The sequence below is a fragment of the Dicentrarchus labrax genome, unplaced genomic scaffold (assembly GCF_905237075.1).
Source record: "Dicentrarchus labrax unplaced genomic scaffold, dlabrax2021, whole genome shotgun sequence".
NCBI lineage: Eukaryota > Metazoa > Chordata > Actinopteri > Moronidae > Dicentrarchus > Dicentrarchus labrax.
In genome coordinates, this window is record NW_026136711.1 from 27,963,312 (window position 1) to 27,984,706 (window position 21,395).

Below are 21,395 nucleotides of genomic sequence, written 5' to 3' on the forward strand. Positions count from 1 at the left end.
TGTACAGTTTCTCTGTGGATTGCGAGAGCCAGGGAAGAACTGGAGTATCCCACAATGCACTGGGAATCTAAGGAAGCCAATCCTACTGTACTGTCACTGCTTTGGTTCGTAATGCAGCTGCATTGTGACATTGCACTAAACTCTGCCAGGTACCAAACTGCTGAGTCAAGAAGCAGTCGTGATTTATCAAATCTGGTCAAGAACATTAGCTGATTACATTTAGAGCCCACATCCAGAATAAAGAGAAGTTATTGTTTTCCGAAAGCTTACTTGCTTTTTTTTTGAAGTCGTTAACAGACTTTTTGGCTGCTATTGATTATTATTTTGTTGTTGCATTTTTGTTGCTCTTTTTGTTCATGTCTCTGGAAGTTCAGGGCTGTTGATATTAACATGAAATAATTTAATCAAATGACCTTGACTAACGTTTTTGGTCATAACTCGGGAATGGATTTTGTAATTATGACATAATTTCTCACAGATGTTTAATGGGATACAACAATGAATTTTTTATCAAAAAGGTCAAAGATCAGCTTCACTATGACGTCATAATGTCCTGGAAACATTATTGGCCATTTTTTAACACCATAACCCAGGAATAGAAAAGGAGATTGTGACCATGATTGGTCGGACACGGAATTGGTGAGACTTGTGACTGAGGTTATTGTGACTTCAAAACTGTTTATTTAGCCATAATTCAAGAATGAATTGGCCAATTCCAGATTTCACACATGGTGGCAGGAACAACACCATGGGTAAACAATAAGTAGCACAGTACGGGCTTTCATCTTTCCATATCATCCATATAGCTATAATCTATGAGAATCTATTATGTGTGACTGTTTAGTCAATACATCTATGATAATCTTTCATGAATCTGTTCAACAATGTATATTCAGAGAAAGCCTACATATCATCAATATAGTGATTACTTTCATCTAGCCAAAAGTCTTCACCATACACCGATATTATATGAGTCTGGACAGACGTGGATGAAAACTGCCACTTGACTGGCTGGCGGAGGCATAAAACCGCGGGGCGTTAATTCTAGTTCAGTGAGATATTTTATGTTGCCAGTTAAAGGTCACACAAAACCTCCTGCAGACCCATCATCATCAATTCTGCTTTCCATCTGTCTAAAATGAATTAAGAACACTGAAGATACACTGACTGAAGTCTCTGTATTTATTTGGCCAAAACATTCTATTCACATTTATTTCAAATAATAAATAATGCAGCCTTACATGATAAAGTAAAATCTGATTTCACTTAGAATAATGTGGCTATTAGTCTTATACCAGATTCAGATCTGACTGTAGAATTCCTGTTTGCAATTTATTTCACAATCAAGTTTTGGTTTACAGTGTCCTAAATCTACTTTGAGAGAAGTAAGAGTAGTTGATAAGCACCACTTTCTTACCACCGGTCATCAAGCGGTTATCAGTCATTGATGGACAGGACGGGTTCAAAGAAGAATCCACAGTGTTTAGTTTTTGCCCTTAATGACAAACATTTCCCAGTGTTTGTCAGTGTTTTGTTGTGGCTGTTCGGACATCTCCAGGGCATACATTTTAAACTTATTAAAGGATATAGAAAAGTCAGATAAAATATGCTGATTTATTATTTTTTAAAGTAGGTTAATTTGCTGGGCTAGTTTGCTCCTCTGTCTTTATTCATCTATATTTGTGTATTAATGTTTGCTTCTATCAGTCTTAACAGTACAAAAAAAAGAGGAGAAAATAGAGAGGAAATCTATCAAACATTATGTAATTTATTTCTGTCAAACTTCATCTAACTACTGACACTGATCTTTTTCTTCTTTTTCTGACATAATACATCCATGCAGGATAATGTGTCACTCCATACCATTTAACAGTGGACCAGTGTAGTTTTATTCAGGCAAACAGGGGACTTCAGTCATTCTTTACAGTCCAAGTGTGGACCATATATTTTGTTTTGGAGCACCAATTTGAAAATATATAAATATATTCTGAGATAAAAAATAATCTCAATTAAACAGCCTCTTTAAATATGATTTGTTATTATGTTTTTTGACACAAAACATGAAGGCTCAACTCCATGTGCACAGTACTGTCACTGCAGCAAATACTGTGGGACATTTAAGGAACAAAACAAAAACCTGTAGTTGGGTAGGCTGCATTTCTCTGTACCCGGCCTGTCCATCAATGCTTTTTGACCGGTAGTAAAAGGCTAAGCCAATATTCACTGATTTGTTTTTAGAGCTCCTACCATGTGATGTTTTTACAGACCCCAAGAGGGCACCGAGAGTCAGTGACCAAGAGTAGCGAACAAGAGTCATTGACCTCTGGCTCATCCCTGGAGAATGTCCGGTAGAGCACGAGGTCTGTTCAGAGGTCTGGTCAGAGTAATGACAGTAGGCCTGTCCTCTTCTATATTCAAGGAAAAAGTCTTTATCGTCTCCTCAACATTGATATTAAACAATCAATTGTGGATCACCTTGTTGAAACACCAGCAATCTCTTGTTGGCTGTATGAAAGGATTTGGGCAGTCGCCATATTACGTCAAAAGGGTTAAAGGTCACAATTCATCAAATTGGAATCAAATTTGTCAGAAAGTGGTGTTTATCGACTACTACTAAGTTATTGTTGTTGCCAAGCCTGTTCTTTTGACAATGCAGATTTACCTTGCCACGCTTAACATTAAATTCCATTGTATAACCACTGATTGTAGGAACTTTCCATTGAGACCAATAGAGCACAATAGAGAGCACAATAGGTCAGTGAGCTGGGAGTGTGTCCTTTAACTTGCAGGTGCAGTTTCAAACCCCCTAACAGCAAACAGCCAATCTGCTGTTCTGTAGCCAACCCTAACCTCTAAAGGGGGGCACTAAAACTGAGTGTAATGGCCTGAGTTGTTGTACTGCTTTTACCCACACATCAAGCCTTTTTTCATTTCCCAGTCTCCCTGTCACTCTCTGCAAACAATATAAAAACAAACAGAAGAACAGTAAGAAAGAAATGCTGAGCAAATGTCTGGTTCTGTCTAAAGCTAACAGAATCCACCTATCCGCACCTCTTAATTTCACTTAACACAATTAACTCCATTCCATCACTGAGACCTTGACACTGCAGCCACATAATAGTAATAGCCTTTAGTAAAAATCACAATGTTTTATTTAGAGGTGCTTATAGGTGGATTTTGTTACCTCCAGACAGTGGTTTTCCCCCTGCTTCCAGTGTTCGTGCTAAGCTAAGGTAACTACCTCCAGGCTCCAGGTGGAAAGAACTCCCATCCAGGAATTCTTGTTTGTTTATATTCTTGTTTATGTATTTGTAGACCAAAATATTTCAAGCACGAGAAGGAGGGATGCTACTCGGCTACAGGGAGTGCAAGGACAGTGACAGAGGGTACTGTTAATAAAGCGTTTGATAACAGACTGTATGGTGTACTAAATTGGGGAATACTCTTGTTTGCATGTTAGCCATGCTAGCTCCAAAGTTTATGTTTATTTCCTGTCACCCCTGCTTGTTGCCACGTCACGTGAGTAAATGTTGCCAGGGGAAACCTGCTCCAACTGCATCTCAGCAAGAAAGAGAGTAGCGTATTTCCCAAAATGATGATTTCTTTAAAGCATCCCAAGTTCTCAGATGTAGTTTATGTTTATTTTTACATGTGATAATGCCTAATTCCATCTCTAAAGTCTCTTCTTCCCTCCATATCTTAGTCTTTAAATCGCAAACCAGCAACATCACCCTCCTAACCTTACCTTGCTGTTTCAGTTCTCCCATGTGCGTCATCCTTTTCACTTCCATGCCAACCCTTCGTACCCTTCTCAGTCTACCAAACTCACTAATTTGAATTATGTAGCTCGCATATTGATAGCAAGGTCACTGAACTCACTCCTACAATGAAAATGCTTAGAGAATCTGATGAGAGAGAAAAAAACCCACGACATGTACAAGCAAGTGAGATATCCAGCCTTAATAAAGCAAAAGACCTTAGCGATCTTGAACAATTGTGGTTATTTCGCTAAATGCACTTAAAAACTGATCTGGGGAAAACGCGGAAGACCCATTTCTCTGGGCATAACTTTGCATTACATTAGGATAGAACATTTATAAAAATGATGCTCTGTGATGCAGCAATTTTATGTGAGATCCCTGCCCCCCTCTGGCAGAGCAAGCTCATTGCACTGTAACCTGAAGTGAGAGGAGGCACCTCATACCGGCTCCTGACAGCTGCTAGCTGAACATGAGCACACAGAAAGGTATTTCCCCAAGGAGACTGAGGAGGGAAAGAGGGTTTGAGGAGAAGGCTGGGGGAAAAGATTGAATGCTGGAATTGAAAACGGCTCAAATATGTACAGAAGTAACTACATGAGGGACGTTTTCGTGCATTTCATGATTCAAACCAGTTTATTATGCAGAATGAATATAACTATAAGGATTTGCAGTTTTTACCCAGATTTTCAAATTCAAGCCCTATACTTTCATCTCTATGCATGCAAAGATTTCTTGGTCACACAGCAGATGTTTTGTGATGTAATGGTTTTAACTCGACGCTGTGGGCGGCATTTTGTTTGTATTGTAACTGGAGAAGATGCTTTGCAATCTGCTCGCTTCCAATTATCATTGACGAGTCTCCTGAGGGATCAGTAAAAGGCGGACAAGTTGACCTAATCATTCTTGGTGTCAGTTGTTCGTTCTGAATGGGTTTAATAGGGGAGATTCTCTCTCCGGAGGGTTATATCACACTTCTGAAATCAATTGTTGGGATCCAATTAATTGTATGAGCTCAGCGTGATGCTATTTGGGGCTGATGTGGTAAAGTCAGCACAGCCTTAAGAGTTTGTCAGCCCTCCTACTACCCACCTTGCTTGTTCCCCATCTCTGATCTGTGCAAACGGTGGCTTTATTCAAACGCCCCCCTCATCCCAAAGCTTGTGCATATTGATCTTTTACAACTGCCCTCCAATGCTAGACCAAAGAGTGGCATGCTGCAATCAGTTGTGTGAGCAGCATCACAAATGAGGCTGGGGGGGAGAGAGAGAGAGAGAGAGAGAGAGAGAGAGAGAGAGAGAGAGAGAGAGAGAGAGAGAGGTAAAGAGGCTGTGTGTATGAGTACATTGAGGGAGAGACAGAGAGGGAGTAGGGAGGTGTGTGATGGGAGGGTGTAAAATGGGGGAGATGGTGTGCATTGGAAGAGGAGGAGGAGGAGGAAGAGGAGGGGTGTAGTGCTGCAGTGGAGAGAAGTGAGAGGAGACTGCAGTCTCTGCTTATGGGAGAGCTCAGGCTATGTTACCACAGCTCTGAGGGACTGTAGCCCATACAGTTATTGATATTGGATGGGCCACCTCACGAAGGAGAATACCACATCTTACTGGTGAGTTTTCTTTTGGAGATCTTTTTAAATTAAGGTGCAGTGATGTGACATGAATACAATTCACTAGAAATAACAAACTAGAAAATAGCTCTCTTAGAGGATCTTCTCTGCATTTTCAAACTAAGTGAGTCATATTAAACTATTACACTGGGACTGTATTATCTGTACCTGAATATCCTTGTGATTCAAGATGTGTCAGAGCCTTTTTTTTCTGTGGCTGAGTGATGCTGGCCAGTGATGAGCTGTAGAAATCAAAGGCAGATAAGGACTGAGTGCTAATGGCACAGAGGTAAACATTAGGCTAAAACAAGCGTGGGGAGGGGGGCTTGGACATTTTGTGGTGTATTTTGCATTCAGCCGCTATCCTCGTTACTGCTCATTTGAATGAACAGAGGGCATATGCTAAGTTATGGAAGTTAGGGTTTACTTATACCTGAGTTGGATCAGAAACGCAGGAATTATCCTGATTTTTTTTGTCTATTACAGCTCTTGACAGGTTTTGTTAGAAGTGATGATTTCTCCAGAGGTGATTTATTGTGACATAAAGTGACTGTTATATTTTTGGGAGGGACCCCTGTTGCAGCTAAAACTTTAATCATAATCATTATTACAGAGGAGAGCTCTCGCGTTCATATTGTGCCCATACCCACCGCTAAGGCAATGACTTGACACTGGCTTTGAGCCAATTGGTTATTTGATTGGCTGGTGTGGTCACCTCAGCTATAGGCAGGTTGTGGGCAATTCTGGATAGCTGATAGACACTATCAGGATTGCTTAGCAACAATAATCTGCCGGCCCACAGCACACGGGCCTCTACTGTACTGCATGTGAACGGCATGCATTTGACCACAAATCCTTCCGTATGACGAGAGAAATGGAAATTTCTCGCCAAAATTCACATGTTGGAATGCAGTACTTATTGATCTGTAACCTGTGAGTCAATGAAGATGAAATTACATCATCATTTTGTTTGGCAGACGTTGATAAAGACGTCTGAGCTTTCACTTTTATGTTATGATACAGAAATCCTCACATGCACTCTAAGCTCATTTAGATTGAAATGTCTCTACAGCAACAGACTCACTGTGTAACACCCTTATTTGAAACATATGTGTGTGTGTCTGTAAAACACACTCAGTAGTTGTCTTTGCTCATTTAAACAGTGGACGGAAATTGTCTGTCTTTTAAACTGAGACAGATCATTTTCTTTGAGTGCTTTCAGAGGAAGATAAAATGAAAATCCTCTGGATAGCTCCATAATGATACACACACATACTCCCACATGTACACGCTCAGACACACAATTTGTTTTATCTTTTATTCATGCTCATGTTTCATTTTCTCTTTTCATGCAATATGCCTGTCTACCTCCACATGGTGCCAGCCTAACAGTCGTAGCAGTAATATTAAGCTACTGAAAAATAAAAAAAATTTGTGACCTTTTCTGTCAAAACACTTTCCTCCTTTCGAATTCTTCACCCCGGAGCAAAAACAAACAAACATGGAGATGTTACAGCTGCAGAACAAGTAAACGGTTGTCAAGTTGCCAATTATTCTTTAGCATTAGGTTTAAGCTGGTGGGGGGCATGAAAGCATAAAGCCAGCGTCCACATCACAAAGTCTAGTGCTGAAAATAATCCCAGCCTATGAGACTACTAGCTCCCAGAAATGTTCTGCAGTAAAAAATATTCTTGCAGATAGAACCTAAAACTACTAAACTGTTTTTGCTCCCAGTATTCATATTAGTGCAATATCACTGTCTGTTTTAAGTTAATAAATGACCATAAAAGGATTTATTTTCCTCACCACCAAATTACAATAAACTAATGGAATTGAATCCAAAGTGAATTGATTTTTTTTTTTAAATGCATCCAGTTATCTGTGGCATATGTTTTTGTCTGTTTTGTAAAAAAAAAAAAACAGCAAGCCTAATTTAGACCAGAGCATCAGCACCTTTGTGCTCAGCAGTAAATGCTAATTGCACCCTGGTGCCAATCATAGTTATGCAAGGAGAAAAAACTGAGAATAAATAATATAATGCTCACTCGAGGCTGGGAGGTAAATTGACTTTGTCAGCTGTTTGCCGTGGTTTGAATTTCCAAAGGATAAAAGAGGTGAACCGTCATGAAGGGACATTTGTTTTATTATTCTCTGATTGTGGTGAGACTGATTTGAATGGCAGCCTCATTATTTGTTTTTTAGCATTACAGTTTATTATTATTATTTGTTCCTCTTTAGGGCTTTAATTAATGATTAATCGGTAACTAATTGATTAGTTGTTTGGTCTTATTTTATCTGCCCAACAGCCCACAACCTAAAGATATTTAATTTGCAATCACAACATTCAAAGAAAAGGAACTAGGGAACTTTTTTCTTGAAAAATTACTTCAATCAACGATTCGAAAATTATAGAAATCATAGGTGATTCATTTACCTTTCAGCTATTAAATATCAAATTCTAATAAGTAGGGACTATTTTTTCACAAGTGTACTAGCCAGTCCTTATTTAGGGTCATGAAGCAGTAAAGACTGACTATCCCAGCATGCGTTTCATTGAAGGCAGGAAACATTACTGAAACAGTTTAAAATCCATGAAGCCACAAGGGAAAACATGTTAACTTCACGCAGAAAGGGACAGGAGACAACTGAGGGTACTCATAATTTGAGTTGGGACAGTTAAAGGAATAGTTTGACATTTTGGTAAAAATATTCTCTTTCTTGCTGAGAGTTAGATAAGAAGATGACATTGAGCTACTGCTAGGAGCCAGTTTGCTTAGCTTAGCATAAAAACATGAAAAAAACATGAAAATAAATGGTCAGGAACTATTTGCCTACAGTTAACACAAGTTGCAGTTTTACTGGAAACTGATTTCTGCTAGCTTTGGTCAGAGCCATTGAAAGTATATATAATGGACAGAACAACCAGCTCTATGAAGTGAAGCCCACGTGGAAGTGTCTAAAACCTGCATTCTATGTAAATGCCAGCAGGGGGAGTTCCATTGGCTGCAATAAAAAACGATACCATGAACTCTCATGGAGAATTGACCCGACTCAGTGAACAGTTTCCTAATGAGTTTATGGTCTTAATCGCTAGTTTGAAGTCTTCTTCCACACATCATGATGTTCATTTAGTAAATTATGGTCCAATTTAGAGTAAAATAGACGATAAAGCAGGGTACGCTGTTGGGCGTGGCTACCTTGTAATTGACAAGTTATTTACAGTGAGTCTGACCAATACAAAGTAAATATTCTGTTTAGCTGTAATACGGGATCGCGTGTAACCAGGTGAGCTGCCATTGTTTTCTGCTACGGATGAGATGAAACTGGGCAGCCAATGAGAGCAGCTCAACTCGCAGTACGTCACCTCCCCTGGCTCCGACTGTCATGCCGATGACCATCACACTAAACGCAAGGCTTCAAAACGGTACTCCACAAACCAATGACTGACGTCACGATAGGGTCACACTTGGAACTGTTTCCAGTCTTTATGCTAAGCTAAGTTAGCCTTTTCAGGCTGTAGATTCATATTTGACAGGCATAAATGGTACTATAGAGGTATCAGCCTACTCTGTTATTACTTTAACAACTGAGCTACCATCTACTTGTAGAGATCTTCCTGCCTCCCTAATTGTTAGGGGGATAAGTCCTTTAATTTTGTTTCTCTGGGTCTCCAGAGAGCGGGGTACTCACCTCAGTCATTGCCTGCTCATTCTTCACACTGACAGTAAATTCTCACATCATCAGCATAATGGATGTGTTTAGTCTCAACTTGCATGGCTTTTACATCCTATGGGATCTTTCAGTTGAGAGTTTGTGCTCATTCACGTAATTGATTTCTGTTTTATCCCTCACATTGATTTTTTATTATTCCCAGTGTGTCTGTTTATACAGCCCTCCATCTTTCACAGCGCTGAGAAGCTGCTTTGCACCTCTTTATCTCATCATCTCTCAATTAAATGGTATAATCTTCAACAATTCACTTACTAAAGGAGCAGCAATATATCAGTGAACACAAAAAGCTTTTAAGTCGGACTACAACAAATCATATTTTCAATTTTGATCTTTTTCTTTCCCCATTTGATTTGGCTTTTTTGCTAAAAGAATAATTTAGTAACATTTTGGGAAATATGAAAGAAAGTTTATTTTCTTGGTGGATAACATGAAAGCTCTCCAAAAGTTGAAGTTGTTCAAGTGTTCATTTTCCTGGTACGACTGGATTTAATTAGTTATTTGAAGCTATAAAAAGAGGGTTTCTTGTCATGATTCACAGTTGAGCCCTGCCTCTCAATAAGTCGGCAGGGCGTATTGGCGGGATTTTGATACCCCAGCGGCCACACCAATCACTACTTCCTTGACTTTGGCCCCAAATGGCGAAAGATGGCGTCAGCCGTATCTGAGATATTTTGGCTTCATTATTGCACAGTGGGAGGAAGTGGACACACTGTCTATCTTTTACATGTCGATGGTCTGAACACATATTAAGTCTCACTAACAGCTAAATGCAGTGTCTTCCTGGAGTCATGCTGCTGTGACGTTGCCAGGCAACCAGGGCTATCGCCTATAGACACTATGCAGCATATAACCACAAAGCCCCCCCACAAATCGTCATTTTCACATTTAAGTTTGTGTAATGAGGAATCTAACAAGATACGTGTTAATTAGTGAGCTTTAGAGATGCCAGTGGATGTATTTTTTTATTGAAGAGAGAGAGCCACTCAGCTTGTTGTTTCTCCATTTCCAGTCTTTATGCTAAGCTAAGCTAATGGCCTCTCTTCTCAGCTCCATAATTAATGCACAGACATTATAGTAGTATTACATTTTGCATTTCAATTTAAGAAATACAATGTTTATCTAATTCTTGATTAAAACAGGTTAAAAGAGCAATCAAATATCCGAATTGTTGTTTAATTTTCAGTAAATGTTCTTTTATCATTACATTTGAATTATTTCTTCTTATATAATGTCCATAATACACATAAGTTTGGTCTTTTTGCAGAGGGCCACAAACTGTAGAACTTTACTGCTGTGATATGTTATTGTGTTTAAAATTCATTAAAATTCAATAAAAACATTTTGAACAATAAGCCTTAGGAGAAAGTATATCCTGAAAGACTTTTAATCCAAATTAAGATACAATATTCTACTTGGTATCTATATACACGAGAATTATGTGGCATATCTAATCCTCTCTCTCTGTCTGATCTGTGTGTGCTTCAGGGACGCTGCGCCTAGTCTTTGACAATGAAGTTCAACTTGTTCAGGCCACAGGCCGTGGCAGCCGCCGAGCCCACCGGCGCCACTACCATGACCATGGCTCCAACCTCAGTTGTCATCTCCACCTCCGCGCCGGACACCTCTGGCTCCAACAACACAGAGATTAGCAAGAATGACATGTTTGAGGAGATCAAGAGCAAATTCTTGAATGAAATTGATAAAATCCCATGTGAGTAATGTTCCTGTTGAAATTCAAAATGCTTTATGTATTACAAAAAGATAAAAAACAAAAACAATTTTTTTTGTGAGAAACATCAATCTCAATTTTTCTTCTGTTGTTTGAAACTGCTAGTGCCTCCGTGGGCTCTGATTGCCATCGCTGTGGTGGCCGCGTTGCTCATCCTTACCTGTTGCTTCTGCATAATCAAAAAATGTTGCTGCAAGAAGAAGAAGAACAAGAAAGGGAAAAAGGGCAAGGATGGCTTCAACATGAAGAACATGCAGGGTGGCGAGGTATGATGCCTTGTGCTACCTACATGATGAAAAGTCAGAGTAACAGGATGTTTTGGGTGATGTTTTGCCACTTCTTTTCTACAATAATTTATTATTCAAATTTTATTGTTATGTAACATTTATTGCAGATTTTTAAATTAATTTAAAGATGTCTCTAGCTAACCAAATTTGATCTTTTACCAGCAGCTTTTGTAGCCCAGGCTGTAGAGGACACAAGGAGAGCTCTCTTCCCCTCCATTTATTTGATGTTGTTGTTGTGATCGTTTAAATGTGTGACGTATTCCATTGTGGCGCCGTGGTGAAAAATGACACACTTTGTTACGGGATGGCAAAGAGTAATGAGAACTATGAAGTGGAAAGTTTCCTTTGACATGCCATAAGTACAAAAAGCTGCATTTTATAATGGAAGATAATGGATGAAAGCATGAGACCCGCAGAAATATTGGGAGATTTTGGAAGCAATGCACAGTAAATCAGAGGATACATGTTAGAAAAGCCAGTGATTTATTTGAGGACCATTCAACTAACATCACCATAGATTACCTTGAGCTCCAGTGACAGTTAATTAAAGCAATCAATTACCTATGTCCGCAACGTGAATTTATTGTCCACAGCCGAAAACAAGCGTGTCATTTTTCATCATAATTGTGGTGGTGGTGTTGACTGCCTCTCTTTTTGTAGTGTGTTTGGTGTCTTGTGAGTTGAATCTCTTCCTCTCTCTGCTCTCCTCCTTTTTTTCCCCGCTTTGTGTCTGTCTTGTGTGTGCCTCGTGTTTCTTGACTGTGGTGGACTCCCGCTCTACGGTAGGTGGATAGCTCACGTTGACGCTCTCTGGCCCCAGGGGCGGAGGGGGGGTTTCATGGAATGAAAGTCGTAGCTTCCTTTGCTTTTTTTTTCTTTTTAGCCCCCCAAACTTTTTTTTCTTTTTGTTATGACAGCTTGAAAATGTAACTATGGAAAGCTATGATGTGCTCCATAAACCCCCAGAGAGGAGAGTCTAACCATCTAACACATTGTTCCTGGGACAATGTAACTGTAACTCACACCAATATGGAAAGTATTGGACCAAGAGTTGATATGCAAGACACTTTTTAACACTAATAATCTATGCATGTGATAAAGGGCATGGTTGGTTGTTTGGGAGACATGGAAATGGTGATGATAAAACTGCATGAAGAGCCAAATACTTGCAAATCTGTCACTTTGATTGTAACACTCGAGGAGGAGGTAGGATGTGGAGACACTGGATGGCCTGAAAAAACATTTCAAAGTCAAGGTCACCTCAGCAATGAGGCTTTAATTTAACTATAATAATAACACTGCAGCAATACGACTCTACATTATTCAAATAGCTGGCTGTGCCCTTTAATCCTGAACCATTTATTGTAATAATGGTGAGTTGAAAAGAGAGGCATTTTTTGGTGCCACATAAATTTGGAGGTGAAACAAAGCATGCAGGTTACAAACGTTTTGGATTTTATCTTGAAATAAGAAAGTTGTGAATGTAGGATTTAGTAAAAGAACACATCCTGCTAAAAGCAGTAGGTTACTCGAAAGCCATCTCCTTGCACTGAATAGTATGTCTTATTTGCCTTTTATCATTTTAATATGCACTGCCATTTGCTGTTGTGAGCTAGTTCCTTAGGGGTTTTTAAATAAACATTTACCTCCTTGTTCATTCGGTTAAATCAAAGCTTTTTGACAAACAAGAGAACTATGCTAATATCTGATTTCATTGGAAAGCTGTTGCATTTATTACCCCTATTAGTGGAACTAGCATGCAAAGCCTCCACTGACTCTGGCTGTCACTGTACTGCACAAGCATGTCGAAGGAATTGCCAAAAACTCTGAGAGGAGAAGACGTGCAGAAAGTATAAAGATGTATTAATGTTACCAATAGAGGTGTCTCACCTTGTAAATGATAAATCCCTGGTTATTATCATCAGGTGCTGTGCAGGTAAGCAGTAACCAAAACATGTATCTCCCACGTAAAAACTCCTGGAGCTCCAGTGTCTGTGGCATGCTGGCTGTCGTGGGGAGCCCTGTATTCTGATCCCTGGTGCTCCGACCTTTAACACCATGTCTTGTCTTGTTACCTTCACACCACAGAAACACCAGGACGACGATGATGATGAGGGAGAGACCGGACTGACGGAGGAGGAGAAAGAGGAAGAGGAAAAAGAACAAGAGAAACTGGGGAAGCTGCAATATTCTATAGATTATGACTTTGAGAATACAAAGGTCTGTGGTTGTCCCATGTTGAAGCATATTGAACAATTTTAGATGTGTAAGATTTTATCGAACTGTTTTTCATAAAGAAGTTTTGTTAATTTTTCCACTATTCTGAAGAAATAGTTCAACATTCTGGGAAATACACTGATTAGATTTCTTTCTGAAAGTTAGATGAAAAGATTTATACCATTATCATGTGAATTTAGCAGCCAGTTTGCTGGACTGGAAGCAGAGGGAAACAGTTAGCCTACCTTTGTTAATGGTTAGAAAATCTACCAACCAGCACCTCTAAAGCTCAAGATATATTGTGGTAATAACTGAGCTTTGGAGGAACAGGTAGTCAGATTCTACTACCTTCAGGCAGAGCAGGCTACCTGCTCCCCTCTGTCCTTATGCTAAGCTAACTGGTGGCTGGTTGTAGCTGCCTATTGAATGGACAGATATGATATCAGTGGTATAAACCTTCTCATCCAACTCATGGCAAGAAAGTGAACAATGTCCAACTACTCCTTTATGGTCAGATCCTTGCAAATGTCTAGACAGCTTCTATGAAGAACCTCAGCAGAGCAACAGAATGATCATTTTTGCAGAAAGGCTAATGTAAAATACATAGTTTTCAATAATTCTGGCTGAGGGAAAACCCTTTTGTCAAAGATTATGTAACTTTATCATCGTTGCATTATATTATCATTACTGTAATGCTCTCGGCAGCATACGGGCACAGTGGTAGTATGGCATGAATTAATGAGGGTTTAAGTGCTGAATCAAAGAGGAAATGCCTTAACTTAAGTCAACATAAAACAAAGCACTAGAATAAAAGCTGTACTTGAAATTTGTTAATTCTATTTGTACTTATAATGTATAACTAGCTGGAAAATATATATATATATATATATATATATACATACATGTTATAGTACATAAAAAATAGTTTCCAGAAGCTATCACACTGTGACAATTGTGTGACATTGAAGAAAACCCTCTGACATTCAATTCGTCTCCAGTCAGGCAAGAAGTTTGGTGATTGATTGCATGGCTTAAGTTGTCAGATGATGTTACATAACCAGTCTCTGCAGCAGTGACCCTGACACAAATAAATCTTATAAATGTTGAATTTTTGCCTGATAAAATTCTATCTCCATTTCCCCTGTCCCTTACACCTTGCCCACACTTCCTCTGCACACAGCTCACAGTTGGCATTCTTCAAGCTGCGGACCTCTTGTCCATGGACTCAGGTGGCACATCCGATCCTTACGTTAAAGTCCTGCTCCTACCTGAGAAGAAGAAGAAGTATGACACCAAAGTCCACAAGAAAACACTGAACCCTGTCTTCAATGAGACATTTGTATTCAAGGTAAGTCTTGTCAGTATGTGTGGAGATTAAATACGTCCACGGTTGGAGAATTTGGTGCAAAAGGTGTGCATCCTGCTTTCTAGTCCATGCTGCCTTGATGCGGCTGTTATAAACGGAGAGTGAAAGAACCGACTTTTATGGATGATAGTGAGCAGGTTTGTGTTTTTATTTAAATTGAGCTGAACAAATAAATCATCATAACCCACAGCTAGCTGTTCCTTATAGTGTGTACGTGTAAAAGGACTGACTGTATCAGTCTGTCAGTTTCTCAGGATGTGTGTACCCACTGGCAGCTTGCAGTACAGGCTGCTCTTTCCTTTCCTGGCTAATAAAGCCCATAGAGACTTTACAAGTGCCTCTGGGTCACGCTGGAAGCGCTGCCTGTCTGCAAATTTTGCAGCAACAAAAATACAAATCTTCTTTGAGAACTGTTCTCTCCCATTTCATTGTGAAGGTTTAAACACTGATTACTTTTTTCAATTTGAAAGGATTTTTTAAATTATTTATTAATCATTTTATTTATTCATGTCTTGACAGGAGGACTGAAAACAATGGTTTGTGAATAGAAATGTTTCAGTTACAGCCAACATCATGTTGTCTTTTCTTATACTTTATTATACGTTCAGATCTGAGATAACTTGTTTTTTTTATTTAAATGCTATTTGTCCTTAAATACATGGTAATAATTCATATTTAATTTTATGCTTGTATTCTTGTAATCATTCATTCACTGAATTTCCATTGTAGCTAAAAATGTGTGTCAACCTGTTGTTGCACTTCTAAGAAAACTGAACCAGTCACAGGAAATTGACCAGTGACATTTTCAAATTCCCACATTAAATCTAACATTTAGTGTTAACTTTCTGAAACTAGTTCCCTCTACTGTAGTCTTTTCATCTCATTATTTGAGGATTCAATTCACTTTTATAGTCATATAATCACTAATGGAACAAAGGTAAGGTAAGGTATCAAGGTATAAAACAACACATCATTTTGTTTGTCGAACAGGTTCCCTATGAAGAGCTCGGTGGGAAGACTCTGGTGATGTCTGTTTATGACTATGACCGATTTTCCAAACATGACGTCATTGGTGAGGTGAAGATTGCCATGAACACCATTGACCTTGGACGACCAATAGAGGAGTGGCGGGACCTGGAGAGCGCTGATCAAGAGGAGGTACTGTTAAGAATCAAACTTTTGCTGAGATAATTTGATAAGTTACATGCAGTGGTTAAAAGAGACTCAAAATCACAATTTTATGATAATTTTGATAACATTGCACAGCCTTGGAATTCTAAGGCTAAGATATTGGACATGTTTTTATACTGAAATGAACCCTTTGATGCTAAAATAAAAATTTCAGCCCAAACGAAAAAGAGCATGTTGTATAGCAGATGGTAGCTGAGAGCATTTTGCTTTAGCTCATCATCATATGCTAAAGAAAATCAGTTTTCTGACTTTTTTGGTTGGCTGCTGAACATGTGTGCTTGTCATCTCTGTCTCTTCTCTCTGTGCTGACTTCTCAGCCTGAGAAACTCGGAGACATCTGCATCTCCCTCCGTTACGTCCCCACTGCCGGCAAACTCACCGTCTGCATCCTGGAGGCAAAGAACCTGAAGAAGATGGATGCCTGTGGATTATCTGGTAGAAAAATGCCAAAGCCAGTTTTAATTTACAGTGTTATGAACAGAATCTAGATTGCTACACCTGCATTAGGATTGGTGCTGTTGCGAACAGTTTAGGCTTCTTTGTTTTTGGGTGTAGACATTTTAGAAGATCACTGCACTTATGGCACACTTCTAATGTGCAAAAAGGCTTAAAACATCAAATATGGAGAAAAGAAGGCTTTGCACATTAGAACCTTTGTTGGTACAATCCCAGAGCTTATAATGACTTCAAATAGAGCAGTGGTTCACAATCTTTTTGTGATACACATCTCAGACCAATATTTGATAAGATGTAGTCTCAGGGTTCCCAATCTGATAAGATTTAGTTATTTAATAACTAAATAGACACAGATTAACAGTAAAGAGTGTGACAGCTAACAGAATAGTCATACTTGTACATTCTCTCATTGGTTTAACTTCTAGTCAATAAAATAATTTTAAAATATTCCAATTCCATTTCTGAGGACCCCTTGGAACCCCCTCAAGGACTCCTGGGGGTCACCAGGGGCCTGTGCTTTGTAATTCAGCAGTGCTAAATTCCTTTAACACAACATTTGTCACTGTCAAGTCAGTAATCAGGAAATCAAAATGATGGAAATACATATCAGAATTGATAAAATGGAAGTTGATATTGCAGAAACAACAGAAATTGCCTTGATGGTCTCTATTGCTGATCATACTGATGCTCTTTCCAGATCCTTATGTAAAGATCCAGCTGCTGCAGGGGGGTAAGCGCCTGAAGAAAAAGAAGACTACAGTGAAGAAGAACACCCTTAACCCTTACTATAATGAATCCTTCAGCTTTGAAATCCCTCTGGAACAGATGCAGGTACATTACAAGTCAAACCAAAATTGTATTTTTAAGTTAATTACCTATGAGTAAAGCAAAGTGTTATTTCTCCACTTTACAAGAAGTTGTAAAGGTAGTTTACGCTCATATTTTGATAACAGAAATTACACACTGTCTCTTGTTCCATTCTTAGAAAATCTTGGTGGCGGTCACAGTGTTTGATTATGACAAGATCGGTAAGAATGACGCCATCGGAAAGATCTTCGTGGGCAGTAAGGCGACAGGCTTAGGTCTGAAGCACTGGTCTGACATGCTGGCTAATCCGCGCCGCCCCATCGCCCAGTGGCATCCATTGCAGCCAGAGGAGGATATTGATGGTCAGCTGGCATCCTTGGCTGCAAAGAAGTAACGTGCTCCACCAACCAGCTAATGCACTAACTCAGAAATCCAACCCCCACCCCTACTTTGCATGAAACCCATGACTTAACACGTGACTACTCGTCATGAAACCTGCTCAGCAAAAAAGAGACATCATAGAATATCCGCTCATTCATGGTTAAGTCGGAAAAAAACTATTTTTAAACATCACATTTCACACATTAGTGTATGCTGAGAAGAGTGGCGTTGAGTTTTCGGGTGACTGGTTCATGAATGATTGACTTTTGGTCTTTCTTTCATTTGAAGAAACTGATTCTAAGGGTGCTGTCACTGAATGAAAGTTTTGGTTGAAGACAATGCTGGAAATAAAGCTTTAGTTTAGTTTATAGAGCATGCTTTACTTACCTCCCCACTGCTCTGCATACACCATGCCCAGTATTGTATCTTGCTAATAAGTGTGCTATAACTTGCAATAGAAAGTACTGTAGCATTGGGTTATTTCCTGCATAGAGTCTGTTTAAGTCTATAAATGCAAAAAGATTTAATTGAGAGTGAATGAGCCCAAGGTCACTGAATGTGATCCATGTCCAAATCTGTCTTCATTTTATTAGCTCACATTTGAGAAGACGATGCATACAGTACAGTACGGTATACAGTATGGCAGGAGTGACACAGTTGTCTGATCCAAGTTGCTTGTGCTTTTGTGTTGCCATGAAGGCACGACTATGCATTTAGGTTCAACATACATTTCTGTTTCTTTAGACAGATCTAATGTAGGACAGGAATACAAGGGTGCCTTTCCTGATGACAGCTTCATTGTTTTGTTTAGAAGGGAATATCATTCAAAAGTAGCCAGAGACACTGTGAATGTGCCATCTGGAATCTGTCCTGAGCTGTGTTGACCATTTGGATGTAAAACCTTACTTATCTGTGGACAAAGTAAGTATACTGGAAGGCTAACCAATGATGTTCAATCCAATTATGACTATGCTTCTTTTAACTTGCTACCTGAAAACAGTGCCATCTAACATATTTTTGTTTTGATACCCCTTAAACGGATTATATGTCTTTCTCTGAAGATTGTTGTAGTTTACCAAACATACTGTAGTACTCTTCAATACTTTAATAGCTTCTGGTGAAACAACATGAGGATTTCTGTCCAAGACGAGATGTTTTTATAGAGAATTGAATTTGAAATGTAAGATGTAGCTGCACTTTTTAAGATGACGAGAATTCAAGTACAGAATGCAGGTTTGTAAAATCCCAACAGGACAAGTGCTACATCAAACATATAATACAATAAACATATCTTGGACCATTTGCTTGAACCAAATAGAGCTGCAGAATCTAGCATGTATCATGCCCCACAGTATTTCATGTTGTTTGAATCGTTCACTCATCAGCCGCAAGCTTTGTAAACCTGGAGTGCTGCAACATGGTGGTGGTACAAGTTCATCACAGACATCCTGCATTACTGTGAAGTGTAGAAGTACGGAGGCGAAAAATGCCATGAAGATTTGAATATTATGAGCAACTCAACACCTAATGTTTAATCACCACTGAATACTTAATACTGAAGTGTTAATACAACTGAATTTATAGCATTCAAATATTTTTACCTGGAGAAAAATGTATTCATGTGGTGAATTTAAAATGCGGTTCACTCAGGATAACCAATTGAGCCTGAATGAAAGGATCAGACCTCTGTCCTATAGCAGTGATTCCCAACCAGAGGTATTTTTTTTACCCCAGGGGGGAACTTCTGCAGTTAAAAAAGATAAAAATTATGATTCAAAACAAAGAAAAATGAAGAAATCTAGAAGTAAAATAAACACACAAATAGGATTACAAATTGATGTGATGCTGATCTTTAGTATATTTACTGTCACAATAATCAATAGTTAGAAAACTAGTTGGCGTTAGAAAATGATTGAAATGTCCAGCTTTATCAAGCATTAATGGTAATGAACATTTACCAAACCTGAAAAAAGATCCCAGAATCACCATACCATGTCTTGTATGAAAAAAGTATTGTTAAGGTATCTACTATTTTACAACAAATACAGAAAAATAACAACAATTTTAAAGGATGGTTGGTGTCAGTGAAGGTGTATTTGAGCTGTGAGAATAGCAAAACCAAACAATTGCACAACTTGAGGTGAATTTAAACAATATGAATTCAGAAAGATTAGATTAGAAAAAATATTTCAATTCTATAATTTCAGTGGTATTAAAATCTGATTAAGTATGCTGTAGAGATTCAATTTATTATTCAGATTTAGGTGTTAAATTGGTATTATTACAGACTTTCTTTGCTTCAATAGGACATGATGTCACCAGAAGGAAAAATAATTCTGCAGGAGGGTGAACAGCAGCACACTGATTGGTCCATACATAATATTACTTCTTCCTATTGTTAACATTATGCATCACGCAAATTTGTTAATAGGCTACAGCATGTATTTACAAGATGATGTAAATAGTAGCATGTTTTAAAGAGGAACCATAATTATATTGTGTATGTGTGTTTGTGTTCTGTGTCCTTTTTGATAATAAAACGGAGTAAAAAAGAGTATGCACTGACTGCAAAGTGTATGTATTTTTGCTGAATGGGACTGAATGTGTGTCTGAATAATCCATGTTAGGGTTCACAGGCTCCTTTAACTCCTCGAATTAAAGCAGGGTTGCTTTGTGTATCATCTGTAAAAAATTCACTTAGTTTGCCATGATGCTGCATGATTGTCTGGTTTTCTGTCACCCTTTGTATGTGTCCTCTGTGCTAAATCCAGTGTTACAGTATGCTTGGGCTACAAGTCATGTAATTATTGTTGATTTCTGCTTGCACTTGTTATACAGTATGTGTTGGTCGCTGACCAGTAAACTGTATATATTTGAAAAAGAGGAGAATATTTGCCGGCTCCTTGATTTTCTATCTCAGTGTACCGTAAGTGTTTCCTTCATTTACTCCTGCCAGATGGGTGTCAAGTCTTAGTTTGTAGATACAGTGGACGACTTAATCGACTTGTAGCCCCCTTTTTCCTTCCGTATTTCATTAATGTGGATCTCATCTTATTGCTATTCAAATAAACCTGCTCTCACATGTTTGATTATTCTTTTTAACATGTGAAATGTCAGAAGTCAGCAATTTGCACATAAAATGAACCCAACTTTGTAATTTCTTTTTTAAATTATTATTATTTCTTTGCTGGAATAGATCTGCATATTATTGATGCAGACCCGTTAAGTAGTTCATGTTACTAAGCAATCAATAATCCTTTCATTATAAATGTCACTTCATGAATGAACAGTTTTACTAATGGATTGCAATGGGATGAGCTGTGTCACTTGTGCATGCTCTGAGATATGGACGCTGTGTCTACCATGACATCTCTAATGTGGGGATTTGTTTACCCCGTCTGCTCTTCTGAGTCACTGTCATTTACTGTTAGATAAACCTTTATTTACAGTGCATGAAGATAAACAATCCTAATCTTCATGACAATCCATATTTTAGAGTATAATGTAGCTATCTCTCTATGTTCGAGGGACTGAGAGGAATACATACCAGACACATTTTTACCATTTTAATATCAAGTCTATTTTGAAGATTTCCACAATGTGGTTTCAAATTTAAGTTCAGATCTTATTGTGGAGGAGCACCACGTTACATCCTTTTATACAAAGTGTGTCAGGTCATCCTTTTCTTAGGGTGAGTTAATATACTGACTCTCATCACCCAGGTATATGGGCTGCCATCAGATTCTGTCTGCTATTTTGTGTATTTGCAATAGGACCAATAGAGCCTGTATTTGTTTGTTGCTGTTCTGTTAATGGACTAGTCTGTCACTTTTCTGCAATGCAGGCAACAAAATCCCCGTCTTCCTGG

The 21,395-nt window shown here is 38.6% G+C and overlaps 1 protein-coding gene across 4 annotated transcripts in view; it reads left to right on the forward strand.

Moving 5' to 3' along the window:
- LOC127371600 (synaptotagmin-2) overlaps positions 1-20,084 on the forward strand; it is a 30,522-nt gene extending 10,438 nt beyond the window's left edge. For 2 of the 4 annotated variants that reach the window (XM_051414486.1, XM_051414487.1), the window contains 8 exons: positions 10,579-10,804; positions 10,928-11,088; positions 13,198-13,329; positions 14,507-14,674; positions 15,683-15,850; positions 16,201-16,318; positions 17,037-17,170; positions 17,325-20,084. In XM_051414486.1, the coding sequence (XP_051270446.1) occupies positions 10,603-10,804; positions 10,928-11,088; positions 13,198-13,329; positions 14,507-14,674; positions 15,683-15,850; positions 16,201-16,318; positions 17,037-17,170; positions 17,325-17,540 (1,299 nt within the window). In that variant the 5' untranslated portion in view covers positions 10,579-10,602 and the 3' untranslated portion in view covers positions 17,541-20,084. Of the gene's footprint in view, positions 1-5,204; positions 5,362-10,578; positions 10,805-10,927; positions 11,089-13,197; positions 13,330-14,506; positions 14,675-15,682; positions 15,851-16,200; positions 16,319-17,036; positions 17,171-17,324 lie in introns of those variants that run through there. The other 2 variants (XM_051414485.1, XM_051414488.1) reach the window with 2 other exon arrangements.
- The last annotated feature ends 1,311 nt before the right edge of the window (positions 20,085-21,395 follow it).